This window comes from Anolis sagrei, chromosome Y, assembly GCF_037176765.1.
Source record: "Anolis sagrei isolate rAnoSag1 chromosome Y, rAnoSag1.mat, whole genome shotgun sequence".
NCBI lineage: Eukaryota > Metazoa > Chordata > Lepidosauria > Squamata > Dactyloidae > Anolis > Anolis sagrei.
In genome coordinates, this window is record NC_090035.1 from 100,407 (window position 1) to 121,724 (window position 21,318).

Here is a 21,318-nt window from a genome sequence, read left to right on the forward strand (position 1 = left end):
CTCACCGTCAGGAAGTCAGGTGACGCTAATGCGGACGATGCGCAGGGGAGGGCTCTGCCGACCTACCCCTTTTCCTGTGGGTTCTCCGGCGCAGTTCTGGTCGAGGTGCCAGTCTTCCTCCCACTCCCAGTGGGGCGAGGGCAGCGCGAAGCCCCCCAGCGCCCTCGGCTCCAGCCCGGTCGCGTCGCTCCATTGCCAGCGGTCGCTGGGAAGCAGCTTCTCGCAGAAGCCCGTCACCGGGTTCCAGCGCTGGCAAGAAGGAAGGCTGCGTGTCACTCATGGCATCTCAGGTAAGGTCATTTATGCATTTATTTATTTACAACACTGATGTTCCGCCCTTCTCACCCCGACTCAGGGTAGAGCACGGCATATACACGGCAAACATTAAAAACATTCATCTAAATATTAAAATACACCATTTAAAACCATCCTGGTTATCAGCGTCAAATCTAATTGGCCTGGAAATCTTTCCTATTGCTGCTTCATTGGGTGAGACACGCAGGACGGGGCCAACTTCAGGCATTTCGTACTCCAACTCCCACAATCCTTCCTAACAGCTGGTAGACATAAAGCTATTTCATCCTGGTTTAATGTTTGCATCCCAGTATATATTAAATTGTATGCTTTTATGTTAAGCCGCTTTGAGTCTCCTGCAGGAGTGATAAAGCAGAGTATAAAGAAATATCACAACATCAATAGTAAATATAATATAATAATAATTATAATAATACAGAACATAATAATAAATAAAGTTGTATGCTAATGTTTATGTTTAAGCCACTTTGAGTCTCCTGCGGGAGGGATAAAGCGGGGTATAAATAAATATAACAATAATTATAAATATAATATAATAATTATAATAATATATAACATAATTTAAACCATATGCTAATGCTTTTATGTTAAATCACTTTGAGTCTCCCTCAAAGGAGGGATAAAGTGGGGTATAAATAAATATGATAATAATGATAATAATGATAATAATAATACCCATTTCATTAAGAGAGATACACTTATTGTGAAAGGAACTCACACGTTTATCATTCGGAATATGTGAATCTTGCCTTACAGCCCCATATATATATTTGCATACCAGTATATATTATATATATACTAATGTGTGTATATATATATCATACATATATATGCATGCTTGAACCTATCTGGCCTCCACTGCAAACGTAACCTGAAATCTTTGGCACATCGTGTACCTGACGCTGATTCTTCCTCCTGTCCTCCTTCCCACCGCCTTCCCTCCTCTCTTGTTCTCTCTCTCCCTCTCTTTCCCTTCAAGAAGCTAAACATACCAGGAAGGAGGAAAACCTGCACAACATCAGATAACCCAAAGCGGACAGACAGTAATCTCTCTCTCAAAGCGGACAAGGGCACGAGGCCCGGAAGCCCGGAAGCCCTCCTGCCCTCTGCCGCTAACCCAGTCCGAGCCACGGCTCCCAACTCAAGACGCCCGGAAGCAGGGCCCGGCCGCACCTGATTCTCGTAGGCTTCCTCCTGGCAGCGGATGGGCAGGTCCCCGGCGTGGACGTAGACGTAGACCTGGTGGTCGCAGGCGATGCCCCAGCAGCACTGCTTGGTGGCCGAGACCCGCTTGAACTCGCGCTGCCCGTCCCGGCAGAGCCGCTCCCAGGTGTGCCCGGCGGCCGAGAGGGTGTAGACGCGGCCAAAGACGTCCACGGCCCAGAGCAGGGAGCCCGGCCCAGACATGGCGGGGAGGGAGGGAGGGAGGCCAGCCAGCGCGGAGAGGCCGCTCAGCGGGAGTCACGGCGCACCCACAACGCCCACGGCCGTCGCCTGGAGCCTGTTGTCAACGGGGCCATCTGCACTGACCGCTCGATGCGGTTCCAAAGCGGAGTTGAAGAAAGCGGTTTCAAGGCGTGGAGATGATGACATTGGAAACAAACCACGGAGTGTCGAGAGGCACCAACAGGCCTGCTTCGGAGTTCTTTGGTAGCGAGTTGTTGCTGTTTGAGCTCCACAAAACGTTCAGTGTAGACTGTGTAGGGCAATTAACTGGCACGCTTGGTGTGGTTGGACGACACCTCCGATGAGCCCTGATTGGCCAAGACAATGGGGGGAAAAATCCTCCATTAGGAGACATTATAATACAAATAATAATGAAAAAATAATGAATTATAGTACTATAAAATCATAATAATTAACAGTAATACATTAAAATAAATAATAAACTATAATATAATATAAATAATCTATATATATAAATCTGTTAGGTTGGTTCAACCGGACAGCAAAACTCCACAACACCCCAACGAAACTGTACCAAAATTGCCATGCCCATAACACAACCCACAAGGTACAAACATATCTACTCAAAATGAAAAACAACACAACAACACACTCACAAAACGGCAAAACAACAAAACTCAAAAAAACCAACGAAACTTAACCAAAATTCCCATGCCCATAACACAACCCACAAGGTACAAACATATCTAATCAAAATGAAAAACAACACAACAACACACTCACAAAACGGCAAAACAACAAAACTCACAAACCCCCCAACGAAAATTAACCAAAATTGCCATGCCCATAACACAACCCATAAGGTACAAACATATCTACTCAAAATGAAAAACAACACAACAACACACTCACAAAACGACAAAACAACTGAGCATGCGCATTGTTGCCCAGCCGCAAGTTCCCTGGCGCGCGCACACAGTCTTCAGGCCAACGTTCCCTCTGCGGAAGCCATGCCCACTCCAAGCCCCGCCGCGCCGCTTCCCGCACACACACCCCCTGCCGCATGCACACAACAACCCCACGCTCCATCACTCCCCCCGCTGCACACACACACGCAACCCCACGCTCCATCACTCCCCCCACCGCCACACACACATGCGCAACCCCACTCCCCCCCGCTGCCGCACACACACACGCAACCCCACGCTCCATCACTCCCCCCGCTGCCGCACACACACGCAACCCCACGCTCCATCACTCCCCCCACCGCCACACACACATGCGCAACCCCACTCCCCCCCGCTGCCGCACACACACACGCAACCCCACGCTCCATCACTCCCCCCGCTGCCGCACACACACACACACACACAATCCCACGCTCCATCACTCCCCTGCCCCAATCTTACCTCCTTTTACTTCACGCCACCTCCAAACCCCACCCCGCCCCTTCCCGCCCTGTCAAAATCCAGGAAAGACAGGAAGGAAGGAAAGAAGGAAGAAAGAGAAAGGGAGATAAAGAAAAGGGGGGAGGAAGGAAAGTTAGAGAAAGAAGGAAGAAGAAAAGGAAAAAAAAGGAAAGATGGAAGGAAAGGAAAGAGAGACAGCAGAAGAGAAAGAAAAAGGGGGAATATAGGAAAGAGGTAGAGAAGGAAGGAAATGAGAGACAGAGGGAGGGAAAGAAAAAGGGGGAAGGAAGGAAGGAGAGAAGGAAAGGAAAAAGGGAATAAAGGAAGGAAAGAGGGAGTGAAGGAAAGGCGAAGATGTAGAGAAAGAGGGAGGGAATGAAAGAAGGAAAGAGAGAAGGAAGAAAAGAGACCAGAAGAGAAAGAAAAAGTGGGAAGGAAAGAAGGAGAAAAGGAAAGAAAAAAGGGAATGAAAGAAGGAGTGAAGGAAGGGGGAAGATGTAGAGAAAGAGGGAGGGAAGGAAAGAAGGAAAGAGAGAAGGAAGAAAAGAGACCAGAAGAGAAAGAAAAAGGGGGAAGGAAGGAAGGAGAGAAGGAAAAAGGGAATGAAGGAAGGAAAGAGGGAGTGAAGGAAGGGGGAAGATGTAAAGAAAGAGGGAGGGAAGGAAAGAAGGAAAGAGAGAAGGAAGAAAAGAGACCAGAAGAGAAAGAAAAAGGGGGAAGGAAGGAAAGAGATAGAGAAGGAAAAGGAGAAGGAAAGATGGGAGGGAAGGAAGGAAGGAGGGAAAGAAGGAGAGAAAGAGGGAAGATTGGCCAGAGCAACACGTGGCGGGTAAAGGTTGTTATTTCTATGATGATGATGATGCTCTTCTTCTTCCTCTGAGACCCTTTGAGGGGGAATGGGAGAGGTGTCAGGTCCCAGAGGCAATGCATTGCATTATTGTTATTGTTCTGATGGTGGTGAAATAAAAGGAAATAAAAAGAGAAAGAAGGAAGCAAACAGGGAGGGAAGAAAGGGGGAGGGAATGAAGGAAAGAGAGAAGGATGAAACCAAGGAGCGAAAGAAGGAAAGAAAGAAAGAAGTAGAGAAGGAAGAAAGGAGAGAAAGGGGGAGGAAAAGGGGGAAGGAATAGGTAGGGACCTCTCTTTCATAATAATCCAGATATCTACCTCAACTTTGATAAGTTTTACTATAGACCACAGCAACGCGTGGCAGGGCACAGCTAGTACTATAATATAATAATAATATAATAAGTAACAGTAATACATTAAAATAAATAAATTATAATATATTAATATAATACATATTAAATAACAAGAACAAATATTAAAAAGATATAATAACAACTACAGTTATTATAATATGTAACAATAAATAATAATAAATGATAATTATTATAAATACACAATAGATTGAAGGGCAATGATGGTTTTGCAAGACCTGAGCAAAACAGGGAATGGTTTGTGTTGGGGTGTGTGTGTGTGTGGGGGGGGGGGGGTTGTCCTTCATATTAATAAGGCTGCACACCCACCGCCCGCTCCCCTTCTCACTCCAGGGAAACCCCCAATCTCTTCCAAAATCTCACAACAACAACAATCAATGTTAATGTAAAAACAACCAAAACAACTATTACTAATAAATAATGAGAATAATTATAAATTATAAATAGTAACAATAAATTATCTCCAGCAAAGGATCACCGCCTTGTTGTGGCGCTGGAGCTTGAGCACCTCAATGATGTCATGAGCGAAACCGTGAAGGGCCACCCAAGACGGGACGGTCGTGGCAGAGAGGTCAGACCAAGCGTGATCCCTGGGGAAGGCAATGGCAAACCACCCCAGTATCCTTGCCAAGAAAACTAAATGGACCAGTACAACCAGAGATATGTCGGTATGCCATTGGAAGATGGCATCCTTGAAAGGACTGGACTGACCTTGAAGGATCTGGGGGTGGTGACGGCCGACAGGGAGCTCTGGCGTGGGCTGGTCCATGAGGTCACGAAGAGTCGGAGACGACTGAACGAATGAACAACAACAACAACAACAAACAATAAATTATAATAAATTAAGTAATAAATAAGTCATAAATTATAGTATAATAAAAAAAATTGTCGTGTCAGGAGTTGTTCCTGGTGTGAGAGAATTGGCCGTCTGCAAGGACGTTGCCCAGGGGACAGTGCGTGGATGATGTGATGTTTGTATCCTCCTTGTGGGAGGGAGGCTTCTCTCCTGTCCCCTTGGCATGAGGAGCTGGAGCTGACAGAGGGAGCTCACCCGCCTCTCCCCGGATTTGAATGTGCGGCCTGTGGCTTACTATGGGCTCCATTCATTCCTATTTAAAGTATTCTAGTAGCCATAGTCTAATTAATATTATCATCTACATTGATGACAGTATTGCTCCATGTTATGCACGGTGTCCCATATACAGGATGACATTCCTCTCTATAGGATAGAGATATACATGTAGTATATTGTATTCAGGTTATTGATTTCATCAAGCATAATTGATTTTTAATATTATTTCATATTATTATTATTATTATTATACTGGCGGAGCCCCCAGTGGGTTAACCCACTGTACTTGCTTTACTTTACTTAGGCGATCCCTCGTTGGACGAGTAAGATGGTCTTCCATTATGGATTTCCCTGTGGGTCCGTATGTGGCTGTGGAGCCCTATTCTTGCTCTGCATCTTCTTCCGCAGTGAGGGCATTGGTTTCCAGGTGGAAGGCATTCCCGGTCGGGGTTGGCTTGACGCGCCTTCCTCCTGGCACGTTTCTCTCTTTCACCCTCCACTCGTGCCTCCTCGAATTCTGCAGCACTGCTGGTCACAGCTGTCCTCCAGCTGGAGCGCTCAAGGGCCAGGGCTTCCCAGTTCTCAGTGTCTATGCCAGAGTTTTTAAGGTTGGCTTTCAGCCCATCTTTAAATCTCTTTTCCTGCCCACCAACGTTCCGTTTTCCGTTCTTAAGTTCGGAGTAGAGCAACTGCTTTGGGAGACGGTGGTCAGGCATCCGGACAACGTGGCCGGCCCAGCGGAGTTGATGGCAGAGGACCTTCGCTTCAATGCTGGTGGTCTTTGCTTCTTCCAGCACACTGACGTTTGTCCGCTTGTCTTCCCAGGAGATTTGCAGGATTTTCCGGAGGCAGCGCTGATGGAATCGTTCCAGGAGTTGCATATGACGTCTGTAGACTGTCCACGTCTCACAGGCATATAGCAGGGTTGGGAGGACAATGGCTTTATAGACAAGCACCTTGGTTTCCCTACGGATGTCCCGGTCCTCAAACACTCTCTGCTTCATTCTGGAAAATGCTGCACTTGCAGAGCTCAGGCGGTGTTGTATTTCGGCGTCGATGTTGACTTTGGTGGAGAGGTGGCTGCCAAGGTAGCGGAAATGGTCCACATTTTCTAATGTTACGCCATTAAGCTGTATTACTGTGCCATTATAACAATAATAATATGAAATAATACTAAAAATAAATAGTAAATAAAAACACTAAATTAGAAATGATAACAAATTATAAACATTTATCAATTGTGCTTGATGAAATCAATAACCTGAATACAATATACTACATGTATATCTCTATCTATCCTATAGAGAGGAATGTCATAGTGTATATGGAACACCTTGCATAACATGGAACAATACTGTCATCCATGGAGATGATAATATGAATGAGACTATGGCTACTAGAATACTTTAAATAGGAATGAATGGAGCCCATAGTAAGCCACAGACAGGTGTGTCTCTATCTCCAATCCCTTCACCCACCACCCGTTTTCTTTCTCATTCAAGGGAACCCCCCCCCCCCAATCTCTTCCAAAATCTCACAACAACAACAACAACAACAACCGTTAATGTAAAACCAACCCAAAAAACCTATTACCAATAAATAATGAGGATAAAAATGATAAATACTAACAATAAATTATAATAAATTAAATAATAATAAATAAGTCATAAATTATAATATAATAATATTAAATAATAGTAAAAATAAATTGTAAATAAAAATATTAGAAATGATAATAAATTATATACATGGATAGTTTATGCTTGATAAAATACTCTCTCTCTCTCTCTCTATATATATATCTATATCTATTCTAGAGAGAGGAATGCCAGAGTGTGTATCTGGGACGCCTTGCATAACGTGGAGCAATACTGTAATCCATGTAGATGATAATAGAATACTTTAAATAGGAATGAATGCAGCCCAGAGTAACCCTCAGACAGGTGTGCCTGTATATGCAATCCCTTCACAAGGGGCCCGGCCTCCATTCATCCATCCGAGGGGGGCCTACCTGCGTCTCCACCGCCGCCTCCTTCTGCGCATGCGCAACCAGCACCGCCGCTGCCGCTCTGGCGCCCGGGAGGAGCACATCCGGCTCAGCGTGAAGCGCACGCTGATTGGCCGGCAGGCGGGAGGGCTGGGCTGCTATGGGCGGGGCCCGAGGCAGGGGGCGGGGCTCTGTCCGGAGGCTCCGCCCCCTCTCTCCCGGGAGGAGGAGGAGGAGGAGGAGGAGGAGTAGGCGTGGCGCATGCGCACCGAGGAACCCCATAATAAGGCCTTCCACAGAGTCTATACTGCGAGAACCAAGGGAGGGAGGGAGGCTCTACAGGCTGGAAGGGGAATGGGGGCGCGTCCCCTTTAAGGGCCCGCTTGGCCCCGCCCCCTCCGCCTGGCGATTGGAGGAGAGGGAGGGAGAGGGGGCGGGACTGGGAGAGGAGTAGCCCCGCCTTCCTCCCTCCCTCCCTCCCTCCCTCCGCGGGGGTCACGTGACGGCGAGCCTTGTGACCATCCGGAGAGAGCGAGCGAGCGAGTGAGGGGCGTTGAGGAGCCCGGCGGCGGCGGCGGCGGGAGAGGATGGAGAGCAAGCGTCCCCTGCTGGAGGGGGAGGAGCGGCCCCCGGCCTACAGCCCCCACGCCCATGCCCACTACGGCGCCATCCCGCCGGGGCCACCCCCGCCCCCGCCGCCCCCCTACGGCGGCTTCCAGGCCCCCCCGCCCCCCCCGGCCGCAGGTGAGCCCAGGGAGGGAGGGTGGCCCTCTGGGGCCCGGGAGGGACACTCCCTACTCTGTTACTGTTGTTGTTAGTGCCAAGGCAGGGCGGGGGGGGGGGGGGTCTTTCTCCCACCCCTCCTCCCCCTCCCCCTTGTGACTGGGGCGAGGGGTCCGGGCTTGGGGGGTGCTCGTCCTGCCTGAAGGCAGAAGGAAGGGGCCTCTGGAGGCCCCCCCCTCTGTTCTTGGGGGGGGGCACCTGTTAGGAAGGGGGCGCGGGTGGGTGGGGCCTTTCCTGCAAGGGGGGGGGGCAGCATGGACACACAAGGAGGCCTTGGAGGGATCTCCCCCCCGTTATTATTACTATTACTACTAATATTGTTGTTGTTGTTGCAAAGGCTGGGGGGACCCCGCAGTTGCTCCTATTATTATTATTATTATTATTATTGTTATTATTATACTGTCCCAGCCAACAAGAGCGATATGCTGGATCTCATATCACAAAATCACAAGTCGAACCCTTCCCAAGAGTCTAGGGCTCTGTGATGGATTTCCAAAGGATGCGCACAGATCCAAGTCAGGGGCCTTTTGGGGTTGATAGGTCGTGTCATCATCATCATCATTATTGAAGGTGGTCAGTTGAAACATTCCCACCCAGCTCCAGCAGACAAGAGTCCTTTGTCCCACCCTGGTCATCATTCCACAGAGATATAAACCCATTGTCCTATTTCCAACAGACCTCACTCCCTCTGAGGATTCTTGCCATAGATGCAGGCGAAACGTCAGGAGACAATGCCTCTAGAACATGGCCATACAGCCCGAAAAAAAACCCTACAACAACCCAATCAGGGACATCTAATCACCTCTCAACAAAAGTTTGCCCCAGGCACTGCCAGGCCATCCAATGCTAATCAAGGTGGTCAGTTGAAACATTCCCACCTAGCACCAGCAGACAAGAGTCCTTTGTCCCACCCTGGTCATCATTCCACAGATAGATAAACCCATTTTCCTAATTCCAACAGACCTCACTCCCTCTGAGGATGCTTGCCATAGATGCAGGCGAAACGTCAGGAGAGAATGCCTCTAGACCATGGCCATACAGCCCGAAAAAACCCACAAGAACCTAATCATTATTGGTGTTGAGGCAGGATTGCTATCTGGGGGGCTCCGCTGATGCTTTTCCTGCCTGAAGGCCGAAGGAAGGGGGTGGGGTGGGGTTGGGCTGGGTGCCTCTGGAGGGCCCTTACAGATTATTACTATTATTATTATTATTGATGATGATGTTGTATGTTTATTGCCTATGTTTTTATTGTTATTGCTTGTATTGTTGTGTTTGGGCTCGGCCTCATGTAAGCCGCACTGAGTCCTTTGGGGAGATGGTGGTAGCAGGGTACAAATAAAGTGTTGTTGTTGTTGTTGTTGTTGTTGTTGTTGTTATTATTATTGCAAAGGCTGAGGGGCCCTGAGAGCTGCTCCTATTATTATTATTGTTATTGTTATTATTATTATTATTATTGCTGCTGCTGCTACAAAGGCTGTACGGCCATCTGTCAGGGGTGCTTTGATTGTGTGTGAAGGCAGAAGGGGGTTGGACTAGATGGCCCACAATGCTGTTGCTGCTGCTGCTGTGGGTATTATTACTGTTGTTGTTGGCTGGCCTTGGCTCTCGTTCCATTGTTTGCTGCCTTGGAGACATCCTTAGCCTGGGTGGCGCTCACTGGCCCTTCACGGCATGCTGTCTGGAGACAGAAGAAGAAGAAGAAGCAGGAGAAGGAGACGACGACAGAGTTTTGGAGCACGAGACTCCTGACCTCACAATCAGGGGAAAAAAGTATGGGTCATCGATGTCGCAATCCCAGGATTGAAGAGAAGGAACAGGAAAAGCTGACACGATAATACGAGGGTTTAAAGATTGAACTGCAAAGACTCTGGCACAAGCCAGTCAAGGGGGTCCCAGTGGTGATGGGCACACTGGGCGCAGTGCCTCAAGACCTTGGCCTGCACTTAAACACAATTGTCACTGACAAAATCCCCGCCTGCCACCCGACTGGGATCTGCACGCATCATTCACCGATACCTCACTGAGTCCTAGAGACTTGGGAAGTGCCCGACGTGGGATCCAATTCCACAGCCAGAAGAGTGGCCTTGTCTCCTGTGGACCCATCTTGTGGTGTCTCAAATAATAATAATAATAATAATAATAATAATAATACAGACAACCCCCAAATTACAACCAAGATTGGCTCTGTAAGTTTGTTCTTAAGTTGGAACAGGGACATTTTTAAAGAGTAACTCTAGCCACATATGGAATAGAATAGAATAATAATAATAATAATAAACTTTATTTCACCCCGATGGGGACTCGGGGCGGCTTACATGAGGCCAAGCCCGGACAACACAATACAGCAATAAAATCAAAGCATATACAACAGGCAACAACAACATTGTCAAAATAACATTAAAAGAGAAGACAAAAAATCATAAAATATTCCAATAAACACAATCACAGTAAGGATGACAATGGGCGGGCCATGGATTCAGGATAACAACAGTTAACAAACTCACGAAACACACACACACTCATAGAGGCAAGTGCCCAAGTGGATGCCTCTCCCTTCCTGACTTAGCTATGAGTTGTTTGTAAGTCAGGGGCCTGTAACTTGGGGGGTGGTCTGCTTATAGAGAACATATAGTAACACTAATATGATAATAATAATAATAATAATAATATAATACAAATAATATATAAGATTCCTCTCTCTTCCTGTTGTCTCAGCCCCATTGTTCTTAACTAGGATTCGTTTGTATGTTGGATGCTTGTAACTTGCAAATGGCATATATATATATGTATGTGTATATATATATATATATATATATATATATATATATTGTTTACCTCTCTGAACATATTCTCCCCTACGAACCATCAAGACGACTAAGATCGTCTGGAGGGGCCCTGCTCTCGGTCCCACCGGCCTCGCAAGTGCGTCTGGTGGGGACGAGGGACAGGGCCTTTTCGGTGGTGGCCCCTCGACTCTGGAACTCTCTCCCACCGGAGATTAGAACCGCCCCGTCTATCCTGACATTCAGGAAACAGATGAAGACGTGGTTATGGGGAGAGGCATTCGACGAGTGAGCCAACACCCTGAGATATGGATGGAGGAGGATGAGCAATGATTTTAGTCTGACGACTGACCATTATAGTTATTGATTGCAATGGCTGTTTTAATGTTTTACTGTCATATGTATTATGATGTTTTATTGATTGTATGTGATATTATGGTTGGAAACCGGTCTGAGTCCCTCAAGAGAGGTCAGAAGGCCGGGATACAAAACTTTTAAATAAATAAAATAATATATGTATAGTAATAAAACAATATAATAAGAAAGGAAGAGACCATGAAAATGAACAAAATCTGGCTACCAGTATTAAAAAACTCTAAAATTATAACAGCTAAACAACAGAGAGGAAAAAACCAGGCACAGATTAACACCTCCCAGCAACAGATTTTCCCAAGCTCAGGCAGGCCTTCAAATGCTAATGAAGGTGATCAGCTAAACATTCACACCTAACTGCAGCAGGGAAGAGCTCCTTGCCCCACCCCAGCCATTCCACAGACATATAAACCCATTTTTCCTACTTCCAACAGACCTCACACCTCTGAGGATGCTTGCCATAGATGCAGGCGAAACGTCAGGAGAGAATGCCTCTAGAACATGGCTCTATAGCCTGAAAAAACCCACAAGAACCTAATATAAGAAGACATTAAGATCGTCTGGGGAGGCCCTGCTCTCAGTTCCGCCTGCATCACAGGCGTGCTTGGCGGGGACGAGAGACAGGACCTTCTCAGTGGTGGCCCCTCGGCTTTGGAACGCCCTGCCTGCAGATCTCAGATCGGCCCCCTCCCTCCCTGCTGGCGTTTCGGAGGAAAGTGAAGACCTGGCTGTTTGAACAAGCATTCGATTAAGCAGTGTAATTGAACATAGGAATATAGAATAACGGATGATGAGATTGGATTCTGATTTTACTGATGAGACGCTAATGATTGTTACATTGATGTTTCATTGTTGATGATGCTATAGTTGTTAACTGTCCCATAATCGTTTTATGATGTTTTGCATTTAATTTTGCTGTTGTTAACCGCTTTGAGTCGCCTGAGGGCTGAGAAAAGCGGTATATAAATGAAGTAAATAAATAAATAAATAAATAAATAAATAATAATAATAAATAACACAATAATACTAAGCATATATAATCTAATATTAGGGATATTAGCGTTGTCATCCTTGTCAGCCTGCTCCCCGAAAGCCTGGCCCCACAACCACGTTTTCAACGTCTTCCTGAAGGAAAAGAGGGGTGTAGATGACCTGATTTCGCTGGGGAGTGAGTTCAACAGGTGGGGGGCCACCCCTGAGAAGGCCCTGTCCCGCCTCCCCACTAAGCGTGTTTGCAACACAGGCAGGGTCGAGAGCAAGGCCTCCCTGGAAGGTCTTAAACTCCGAGGTGGGATGTAGAGGGAGATACGTTCGGACAAGTACGCTGGGCCAGAACCGTGTAGTGCTTTATAGTTCAAGACCAGCCCTTTGAATGGTGCTCGGAACTGGACCAGCAGCCAGTGGAGCTGACACAACCTGCCGGGGGGGTATGCTCCCGATATGACGCTCCAGTGAGTATTCTGGCCGCTGCCTGTTGGACTAGTTGGAGTTTCCGAGAAGTCTTCAAAGGCAACTCCACCTAGAGCGCATTGCGGTAATCTATTGTTGACCAAAAGGTTGCAGATTCAAATTTGGGGAGCAGCGTGAGCTCCCGCTGTTAGCCCTAGCTCCTGCCAACCTAGCAGTTTGAAAACTGAGTAGATCAATAGGTACCACTCCAGCGGGAAGGTAACAACGCCCTTGATGGTTTGTAGGGGAGAATACGTCCGGATGGGTAAACTGGGCCGGAACCGTAAAGAGTTGGTGTGTTTTTGCACATCTGTCTGTCTTCAACGAAGAAATGCTTCCCAGGCTGGACTCAGTTCCTTGTGCGCAGGGCTGGGGCTCGCCTTCACATCACTGCTATGTACAGCCATCCGAGGGGAACCAGTCACAAGGGCACAACTTGGTTGCGGGGTTTGCGCAAGAGGTAGTTTCCCTTGGCTGAGCAGACGAATCTCATATTACATATCATTAGGATTATTACTTTATTATATTGTATTATATATTAATTATTATATAAAATATTATTATATTATATATTAATAGTATTATATTAATAGTATTACTTTATCATATTTTATATTATTATATTATTAATATTATATATTTCACGTATACACATATGTACACAGGCTGCCCCTGAGTTACAAACATTTGACTTACAGACGACTCATACCTAAGGACGGGGGTTGGACAACACAAAGTGAGACGAACATATTATATATTATTACTTTATTAGGAGCCCCAGTGGCGCAATGGGTTAAACTCTTGTGTGAGCATAATATTACGTATTTTTAATATAATAATAATAATATAATAATAATATAATACTTAATAATAATAATTAATATAATTAATAATAATAATTAATATAATAATAATAATATAATACTAGTTACAATAATATTAGTTACAAACATTTGACATACAAACGACTTCTAGTTAAGAATGGGCCCGAGGCCGATGGAAGTGAAAGAAATCTTATATGTCATTATTATTATTATTATATTATTATATATATAGCTGGAGTTCCACTTTTAAAATGTTTCTGTTTTGACTTACATACAAGTGTGGACACCCACAAACCCTCTCTTGTTCGTAGTTTGGGGGCTGCCTGTATTATTATAATATTTTTATATATATATATATATATATATATATATATATATATATATATATATATGTTTTTAATTGTGTCATGGTGTCATTGCTTTAATGTTCTATTGTTTTGCTTGATGTTTTATTATTTATTTATTTATTTATTTATTATTATTTATTATTTATAATAAATAATTATTTATAATAAATAAATAAATGTTCTATTGTTTTGCTTGATGTTTTATTATTTGCTTTTGAGTTTTACTGTGTATTGTTATGTTGTTGTTGCCGTCAAGTCCTTCGGGAGATTTTGCGGGGTATAAATAAAGTTAATAATAATAATTATTATTATTATTACTATTACTCCCTGTTGGAAAATGTGACCCTTGTCCACTTGGGTTACTGATTACTTGGTTCGAGTGTCCCTCCAAGGCATTCCTTCGGGTTAATCGTTAGCTCAGGCGTGTTTCCCGGGCCGTGGGGTGTCCACTTGGTGCATTGGCAGGTTTGGCTTTTGAGGATTGGCTTCTCCGTGAAGTTGACCACGATTGCTCTTTCTGGGTTCTTCCTCCCCCAGCGCGGGTTTCATTTCCTGTACAATGTTATTGAAAATATTGCACATCAAGTGACCAACATTACCAAATATATAACGTAATGTAATGTAATTGGAACGTTTTGATGGGCATTGACCTTGAGTTTGGGAGTTGTAGTTCACCTCCATCCAGAGAGCACTGTGGACTCAAACAATGATGGATCTGGACCAAACTTGGCACGAATACGCAGTATGTCTCAATGTGAACACTGGTGGAGTTTGAGGAAAATAGACCTTGACATTTGGGAATTGTAGTTGGTAGGATTTATAGTTCACCTGCAATCAAAGAGCATTCTGAACCCCACCAACGATAGACTTGGGCTGAACTTCCCACACAGAACACCCCCCCCCCCCCATGAACAGCAGAAAATACTCAAGGCCATCCAGTCCAACTGATATGAAGCCGCTTTTGGGAGGGTCTCCCCAGCCGAGGAGATCCCGAGGACCGCACCAAAGAGGGTCCCTGAACCTTGGCGAGGGCAGCGAAGAGCATTCTGAACCTCACCAACGATTGAATTGGGCCAAACTTCCCACACAGAACATCCATGACCAAGAGAAAATACTGTGTTTTCTGATGGTCTTCAGTGACCCCTCTGGCACCCCCTCGCAACCCCCTCAGAGGTCCTGACCCCCAGGTTGAGAAACACTGCTGAAGCACCATTGACTGGAGAACAAGCCCTATGAGGAGCGGCTTAAGGAGCTGGGCATGTTTCGCCTGAAGAAGAGAAGGCTGAGAGGAGACATGATGAGGGCCAGGTATAAATATGTGAGAGGAAGCCACAGGGAGGAGGGAGCAGATCAAGGGTCTGGAGAACAAGCCCTATGAGGAGCGGCTTAAGGTGCTGGGCATGTTTAGCCTGAAGAAGAGAAGGCTGAGAGGAGATATGATGAGGGCCTTGTATAAATATGTGAGAGGAAGCCACAGGGAGGAGGGAGCAGATCAAGGGTCTGGAGAACAAGCCCTATGAGGAGCGGCTTAAGGAGCTGGGCATGTTTAGCCTGAAGAAGAGAAGGCTGAGAGGAGATATGATGAGAGCCATGTATAAATATGTGAGAGGAAGCCACAGGGAGGAGGGAGCAGATCTAGGGTCTGGAGAACAAGCCCTATGAGGAGCGGCTTAAGGAGCTGGGCATGTTTAGCCTGAAGAAGAGAAGGCTGAGAGGGGATATGATGAGGGCCAGGTATAAATATGTGAGAGGAAGCCACAGGGAGGAGGAGGAGGGAGCAAGCTTGTTTTCTGCTTCCCTGGAGAGAGACTAGGACGCAATGGAACAATGGCTTCAAACTACAAGAGAGGAGATTCCATCTGAACACGAGGAAGAACTTCCTGACTGTGAGAGCCGTTCAGCAGTGAAACTCTCTGCCCCGGAGGGAGTGTGGTGGAGGCTCCTTCTTTGGAGGCTTTTAAACAGAGGCTGGATGGCCATCTGTCAGGGGTGCTTTGAATGCAATATTCCTGCTTCTTGGCAGAACGGGGTTGGACTGGATGATGGCCCAGGAGGCCTCTTCCAAGTCTAGGATTCTGGGATTCTATGATTCTATGATCTCTATGCCTAAAGGCAAGCCCCCAAGTTACAAACGAGAGGCTGTGTACATTGATTTTAAGTTGAATCTGTATGTAAGGTGGAACAGGGACATATCTGAAGGTTTCCGGCCTGGTCATGGAACGGAGATGGCTTGGGCTGCCTTGGGGGATGACCTCCCTCCGCAGAGAGCTAGGCAGGAAGGGGAGCGTGTCCTCGTTGGTTCTCCTGGACATCTCGGCGGGTTTTGACCCCATCGGCCATGGTTTCCTTGTGGGTCAGCTCTCCGAAGCTCTGGGTGCTCTGACTGCCTATGACAGGGGAAACCAGCTGATCCCCAACACATCTAAAACACAGACATGTGCCTTTCACCTTAAGAACAGACAAGCATCCCGAGCTCTGAGGATGATTACCTGGGAAGGAAGGGATCCCACTGGAGCATTGCAGCATTGCACCCAAATACCTGGGAGGAGTCACTCTGGACCGTGCTCTTACCTACAAGAAGCACTGCCTGAACATCAACCAAAAAGTGGGCGCTAGAAACAATATCATACGAAAGCTGACTGGCACAACCTGGGGATCACAACCAGACACAGTGAAGACATCCACCCTTGCGCTCTGCTACTCTGCTGCTGGGTCTGCATGCCCAGAGTGGAACACATCTCACCACGCTAAAACAGTGGATGTGGCTCTGAATGAGACATGCCGCATTATCACGGGGTGTCTGTGCCCTACACCACTGGAGAAATGACACTGCTTAGCCGGTATTGCACCACCTGACATCCGCCGGGAAGTGGCAGCCAATAGTGAAAGGACCAAGGCAGAGACATCTCCAGCTCATCCCCTGGTTGGGTATCAGCCAGCACGTCAACTACTCAAATCAAGACATAGTTTTCTAAAATCTACAGAGACACTTGCTGGAACACCCCAGCAAGCGAGAGTCCAAAAGTGGCAGGCTCAAACCCAGAACCTCAACCCATGGCTGTTACCAAATGAGAGACTCCCCCCTGGGCACACAAAGCCATCTTCTATGTGCTGAGTCAGCTTTTGACTTTCCTGAAGCCAGCTTGCTGTGGGATCAGACAGGGGTCTATGTTTTCTGTAATTCTGTGCAAAATAAGTCTCTCCAGGACTTTGTAGAGGTGGCACAACAACAGGGAGGTTGGTGTGTAGCTTTTTGGGTCATTGTGGTCTTTGCCTGGCTTCAGGATGGCGATGACTCTTGCTTTCCTCCAGATTTTGGGGATCTGTGGGATATATACGTAATGTAATGTAATATAATATGCATAACGGTAAGTCCCCAAATTGGAAACAAGATTGGCTCTGTAGGCTTGTTCTGAAGTTGAATCCGTATGTAAGTCGGAACAGGGACATCTTAGAAGTGTAATTCCCCCCATGTATCTGTGTAAATATGTATTGACCACTTCCTCCCCCTCCTCTGCTTAGGCTACGTGGTGCCCCCCCCGGTCCCTCCGCCGCACAGCTTCCCCAACACGACGTACACCATCATCCAGCAGCCCCTTCCCGCCACCTCCGTCGTGGTCGTGGGCGGATGCCCCGCTTGCAGGTAAGGACGCAGCGCCCCACCCCTCCCTCTAGAAGGTGAACACAGCTCTACATGTATGTATGCGTGTAAATATTTGTGGCCGACTTCCTCTGAGCTCCAGTAAACCCAATCAGCACACAGAACCACCCCCCCCCCTTCCACCAATAGAAAATACTAGAGCAGTGGTTCTCCACCTTCCTCATGCCGCGACCCCTTAATACATTTCCTCATCTTGTGGTGACCCCCAACCATCCCATTATTTTGTTGCTACTACACAACTGTCATTTTGCGACTGTTGTCCCGTGATATGAGATTAGGTCTCTGGTTGGAGAGAGCTAAGGAAATGTTAATGCTGTGTCTCTCCACCTTCCTAATGCCGCAACCCCTTAGTACAGTTCCTCATCTTGTGGTGACCCCCAGCCATCACATTATTTTCATTGCTACTACACAACTGTCATTTTTGCTTTTGTTACGAATTGTAATGTAAATATACGATATGCAGGATGCATTTCCATTCCCTGGACCAAATTTGGCACAAATACCTGATACTCCCACATTTGAATACTGGTGGAGTTGGTGTGTGTGTGTGTGATTGATTTTGTCATTTGGGAGTTGTAGTTGCTGGGATTTATAGTTCACCTACAACAATCAAAGAGCATCCTGATTTCCTCCAACAATGGAATTGAATCGCTCCTGGCACACAGAACTCCCATGACCGACAGAAAATACTGCAAGGGTTTGGTGGGAAATGATCTTGAGTTTGGGAGTTGTAGTTCACCTACATCCAGAGAGTACTGTGGACTCAAGCAATGATGGATCTGGGCCAAATTTGGCATGAATACTCAATTTGCCCAAATGTGAACCCTGGTGGAGGTTGGGGAAAATAGACATTGACATTTGGGAGTTGTAGTTGCTGGGATTTATAGTTCAACTACAATCACAGAGCATTCTGAACCCCACCAACGAGAGAATTGGGCCAAACCTCCCACACAGAAGAACCCCTCTGACCAATCGGGCGGGCCAGGGCGGCCTCCGCCAGCCACTATTTTTAGAGCGCCGTGGCTTCGACCCAAAGCAAAGCCGCTTAGGCCAACGCCTGGCTTTCCCGGCTAAGATTAGCCCGTCTCTCAAGGGGGGGAGGGAGGGGGGCCTCGGGGGGGGGGGCAACGGGCAGCTCCCAGCGCAAGGTGCGCATGCAGGTTTTGCAAAGCAGGTTGGCCTCGCCATTCGATGCTCAGCCCCTCGTTGGCCCTTCTCCACAAATGCATTTTGGTCTTCCTCTTAATCAGGCATGCGCTTGGCTCACTCGCTTGAATGGCACCCAGGAGCCAGCCCTGAAGCTGCCAAGTCAATCAATAGAGGGGGCCTGGCTGTTGTTGCCTGGAGGCACCCTCTGCTAGAGGAAATCTATATAAATAAAAATGTCATGTTCGTTTGTGGGATTAGCATAACTCAAAAACCACTGGATGGATTGCCACCAAATTTGGCCACAAGGCACCTACTAACCGAAAGAGTGACCATCAGCCAAAAAAATCAGGTTTGTCATTTGGGAGTTGGAGTTGCTGGGATTTATAGTTCACTTACAATCAAGTGCTCACTGGCACTTGGTCGTTTGTTACCTGGGGGTCCCGCTTCTTTATTGACTGCCTTGTTTCTCAATCCTGGTGACCAGGTCTGGGTCACTTTCATGGTTTCCCCCCTTTCTGGTGATGACATTGTTCATGCACATCTTGTGGGTTTCAATGGCTTCTCTGTGTAGCCTGGCATCGTGGTTGCCACAAACGCATCGTGCACACAGACAATGCCGGCCGAGTTGCGTAATAGGAAAAAAAGTCAATGCTTAAAACCTTTGAAGATACCATTAGCCGTAGATGCTGGCGAAACATCAGGAGAGGATGCTGCCAGCACATAATGCTCAAAAAGGTCATTAAAACCTCTGAAGATGCCATTAGCCATAGAAGCAGGTGAAACGTCAGGAGAGGATGCTGCCAGCACATATTGGCCATAACTTCCAAGAAGGTCACCACAGCCCATCTTCAGAAATATTCACAAAAAGTAATCATAAAAATCACAAAAACCATAAAATAGTCACAAAAATTATCATTCAAATGTTCCCCAAAAACAATCGTTAAAGTATTGTTGAAGGCTTTCATGGCCGGAATCACTGGGTTGTTGTAGGTTTTTCCGGGCTATCTGGCCATGTTCTAGAGGCATTGTCTCCTGACATTTTGCCTGCATCTCTGGCAAGCATCCTCAGAGGTACTGAGGTCTGTTGGAAGTAGGGAAAAGGGGTTTATATATCTGTAGAATAATGACCAGGGTGGGACAAAGGACTCTTGTCTGCTGGAGCTAGGTGGGAATGTTTCAAGTGACCACCTTGATGAGCATTTGATCGCCTGGAAGTGCCTGGAGCAATCTTTTGTTGAGAGGTGATTAGATGTCCTTGGGTTGTTGTAGGTTTTTTCGGGCTATATGTCCATGTCCTAGAGGCATTCTCTCCTGACGTTTCACCTGCATCTGTGGCAAGCATCCTCAGAGGTAGGCATCCTACGAGGTATCACTCCCTCTGAGGATGCTTGCCATAGATGCAGGTGAAACGTCAGGAGAGAATGCCTCTAGGACATGGACATATAGCCTGAAAAAACCTACAACAACCCAATCATTGAAGTATTTGCAGAAGTATTCATAAAAATAATCATAAAAGTATTTTTTTTGCAAAATAATCATATAAATATTCATAAAAATGTCCAGGGTGGGAGAAAGAGCCTTTGCCTCTTTAACAGGGGAACGCCAGGCAACGAGCGACCAAGTGCCAACTAAGAGAGGGTGCCTCCAGGCCACAACACCCAGGCCGCCCCTATGCAGGTACCCTCCCTGATTGACTTTGCAGCTTTGAATCCGCCTTTTCTTTTCTTCTCTCCTCCTCCCTGGCAGGGTGGGCGTGCTGGAGGACACCTTCACCTGCCTGGGCGTGCTGTGCGCCATCGTGTTCTTCCCCATCGGGATCCTCTTCTGCTTGGCGCTGAGGCAGCGGCGATGTCCGAACTGCGGCGCGACGTTTGGCTAAAGGGATCCACGGACACTCGCTCAAGGGATTGATGGCCCAGAGCCGCAGGCAGGCAGGCTGGCCGGCAGTCCGGCGGTCAGTCGGCCGGAAGCCGAGCCGGCGGCGGCGGCCACTCTTGTAGTTCCTTTTTCTAATGTCAGTGTCACATACAATCCAATCATGTTTATGCTCCGGAGACGATTTTGTACGCGTCCCATACTCGCTTCCCGGCACCTGGACATCCGACCTCCCGGCATCTTTCGTGCCAGACCGGCACCGCTCTTCGCATTGCGTCTCCACTTCACCTTTTTGGGAAAATTTAAATAAAAGTGCTTTTTTGCAAGTTCACACGCCGGGCCGAAATCTCTCTCTCTTCTGTTTTTTCTTTCGCTCTCCAGGGAACGCCAACACCTTGCCTCCTGCCGCGCTCCGCCTTCGCGGCCAGAATCACACGGCGTTGCGTTGGTTTTTGTAAGCGTTTTGGTGATTATTTTATTATTCGTTTTTGGTGGGGTTTTTTAAATAATTTCTTGTGGGTTTTTTTCAGGCTATGTGGCCATGTTCATGTACTTTTTTAATAGTATTTTATTATTTTTATTATATTTATATTTTATTATTAAATATTTTATATTTAATATTAAATATTTTATGTTTAATATTAAATATTTTATTTATATTTATA

The 21,318-nt window shown here is 46.7% G+C and overlaps 2 protein-coding genes across 2 annotated transcripts in view; one reads left to right on the plus strand and one right to left on the minus strand.

Moving 5' to 3' along the window:
* The window catches only part of LOC132780043 (tectonin beta-propeller repeat-containing protein 1), a 43,539-nt gene extending 36,014 nt beyond the window's left edge, over nucleotides 1-7,525 (minus strand). The window contains exons 1-3 of the mRNA XM_067461491.1: nucleotides 7,435-7,525; nucleotides 1,489-2,069; nucleotides 67-249 (exon numbers count right to left, since the gene is read on the minus strand). Of these exons, the coding sequence (XP_067317592.1) occupies nucleotides 67-249; nucleotides 1,489-1,722 (417 nt within the window). The 5' untranslated portion in view covers nucleotides 1,723-2,069; nucleotides 7,435-7,525. The remainder of the gene's footprint in view (nucleotides 1-66; nucleotides 250-1,488; nucleotides 2,070-7,434) is intronic.
* Nucleotides 7,526-7,926: 401 nt separating this feature from the next.
* LOC137095507 (membrane protein BRI3-like) lies at nucleotides 7,927-20,984 on the plus strand. The gene is made up of 3 exons (XM_067462260.1): nucleotides 7,927-8,154; nucleotides 17,491-17,611; nucleotides 20,525-20,984. The coding sequence occupies exons 1-3, from the start codon at nucleotides 7,998-8,000 to the stop codon at nucleotides 20,655-20,657; spliced, it is 411 nt and encodes a 136-aa protein (XP_067318361.1). The 5' UTR covers nucleotides 7,927-7,997; the 3' UTR covers nucleotides 20,658-20,984.
* The last annotated feature ends 334 nt before the right edge of the window (nucleotides 20,985-21,318 follow it).

Coding starts and splice junctions, on each gene's coding strand:
- LOC137095507 (XM_067462260.1), top strand. CDS start 7,998: ATGGAGAGCAAGCGTCCCCTGCTGGAGGGGGAGGAGCGGCCCCCGGCC. Junction 8,155..17,490: donor CCCGCCCCCCCCGGCCGCAG/GTGAGCCCAGGG, acceptor TCCTCTGCTTAG/GCTACGTGGTGCCCCCCCCG. Junction 17,612..20,524: donor GGCGGATGCCCCGCTTGCAG/GTAAGGACGCAG, acceptor CCTCCCTGGCAG/GGTGGGCGTGCTGGAGGACA.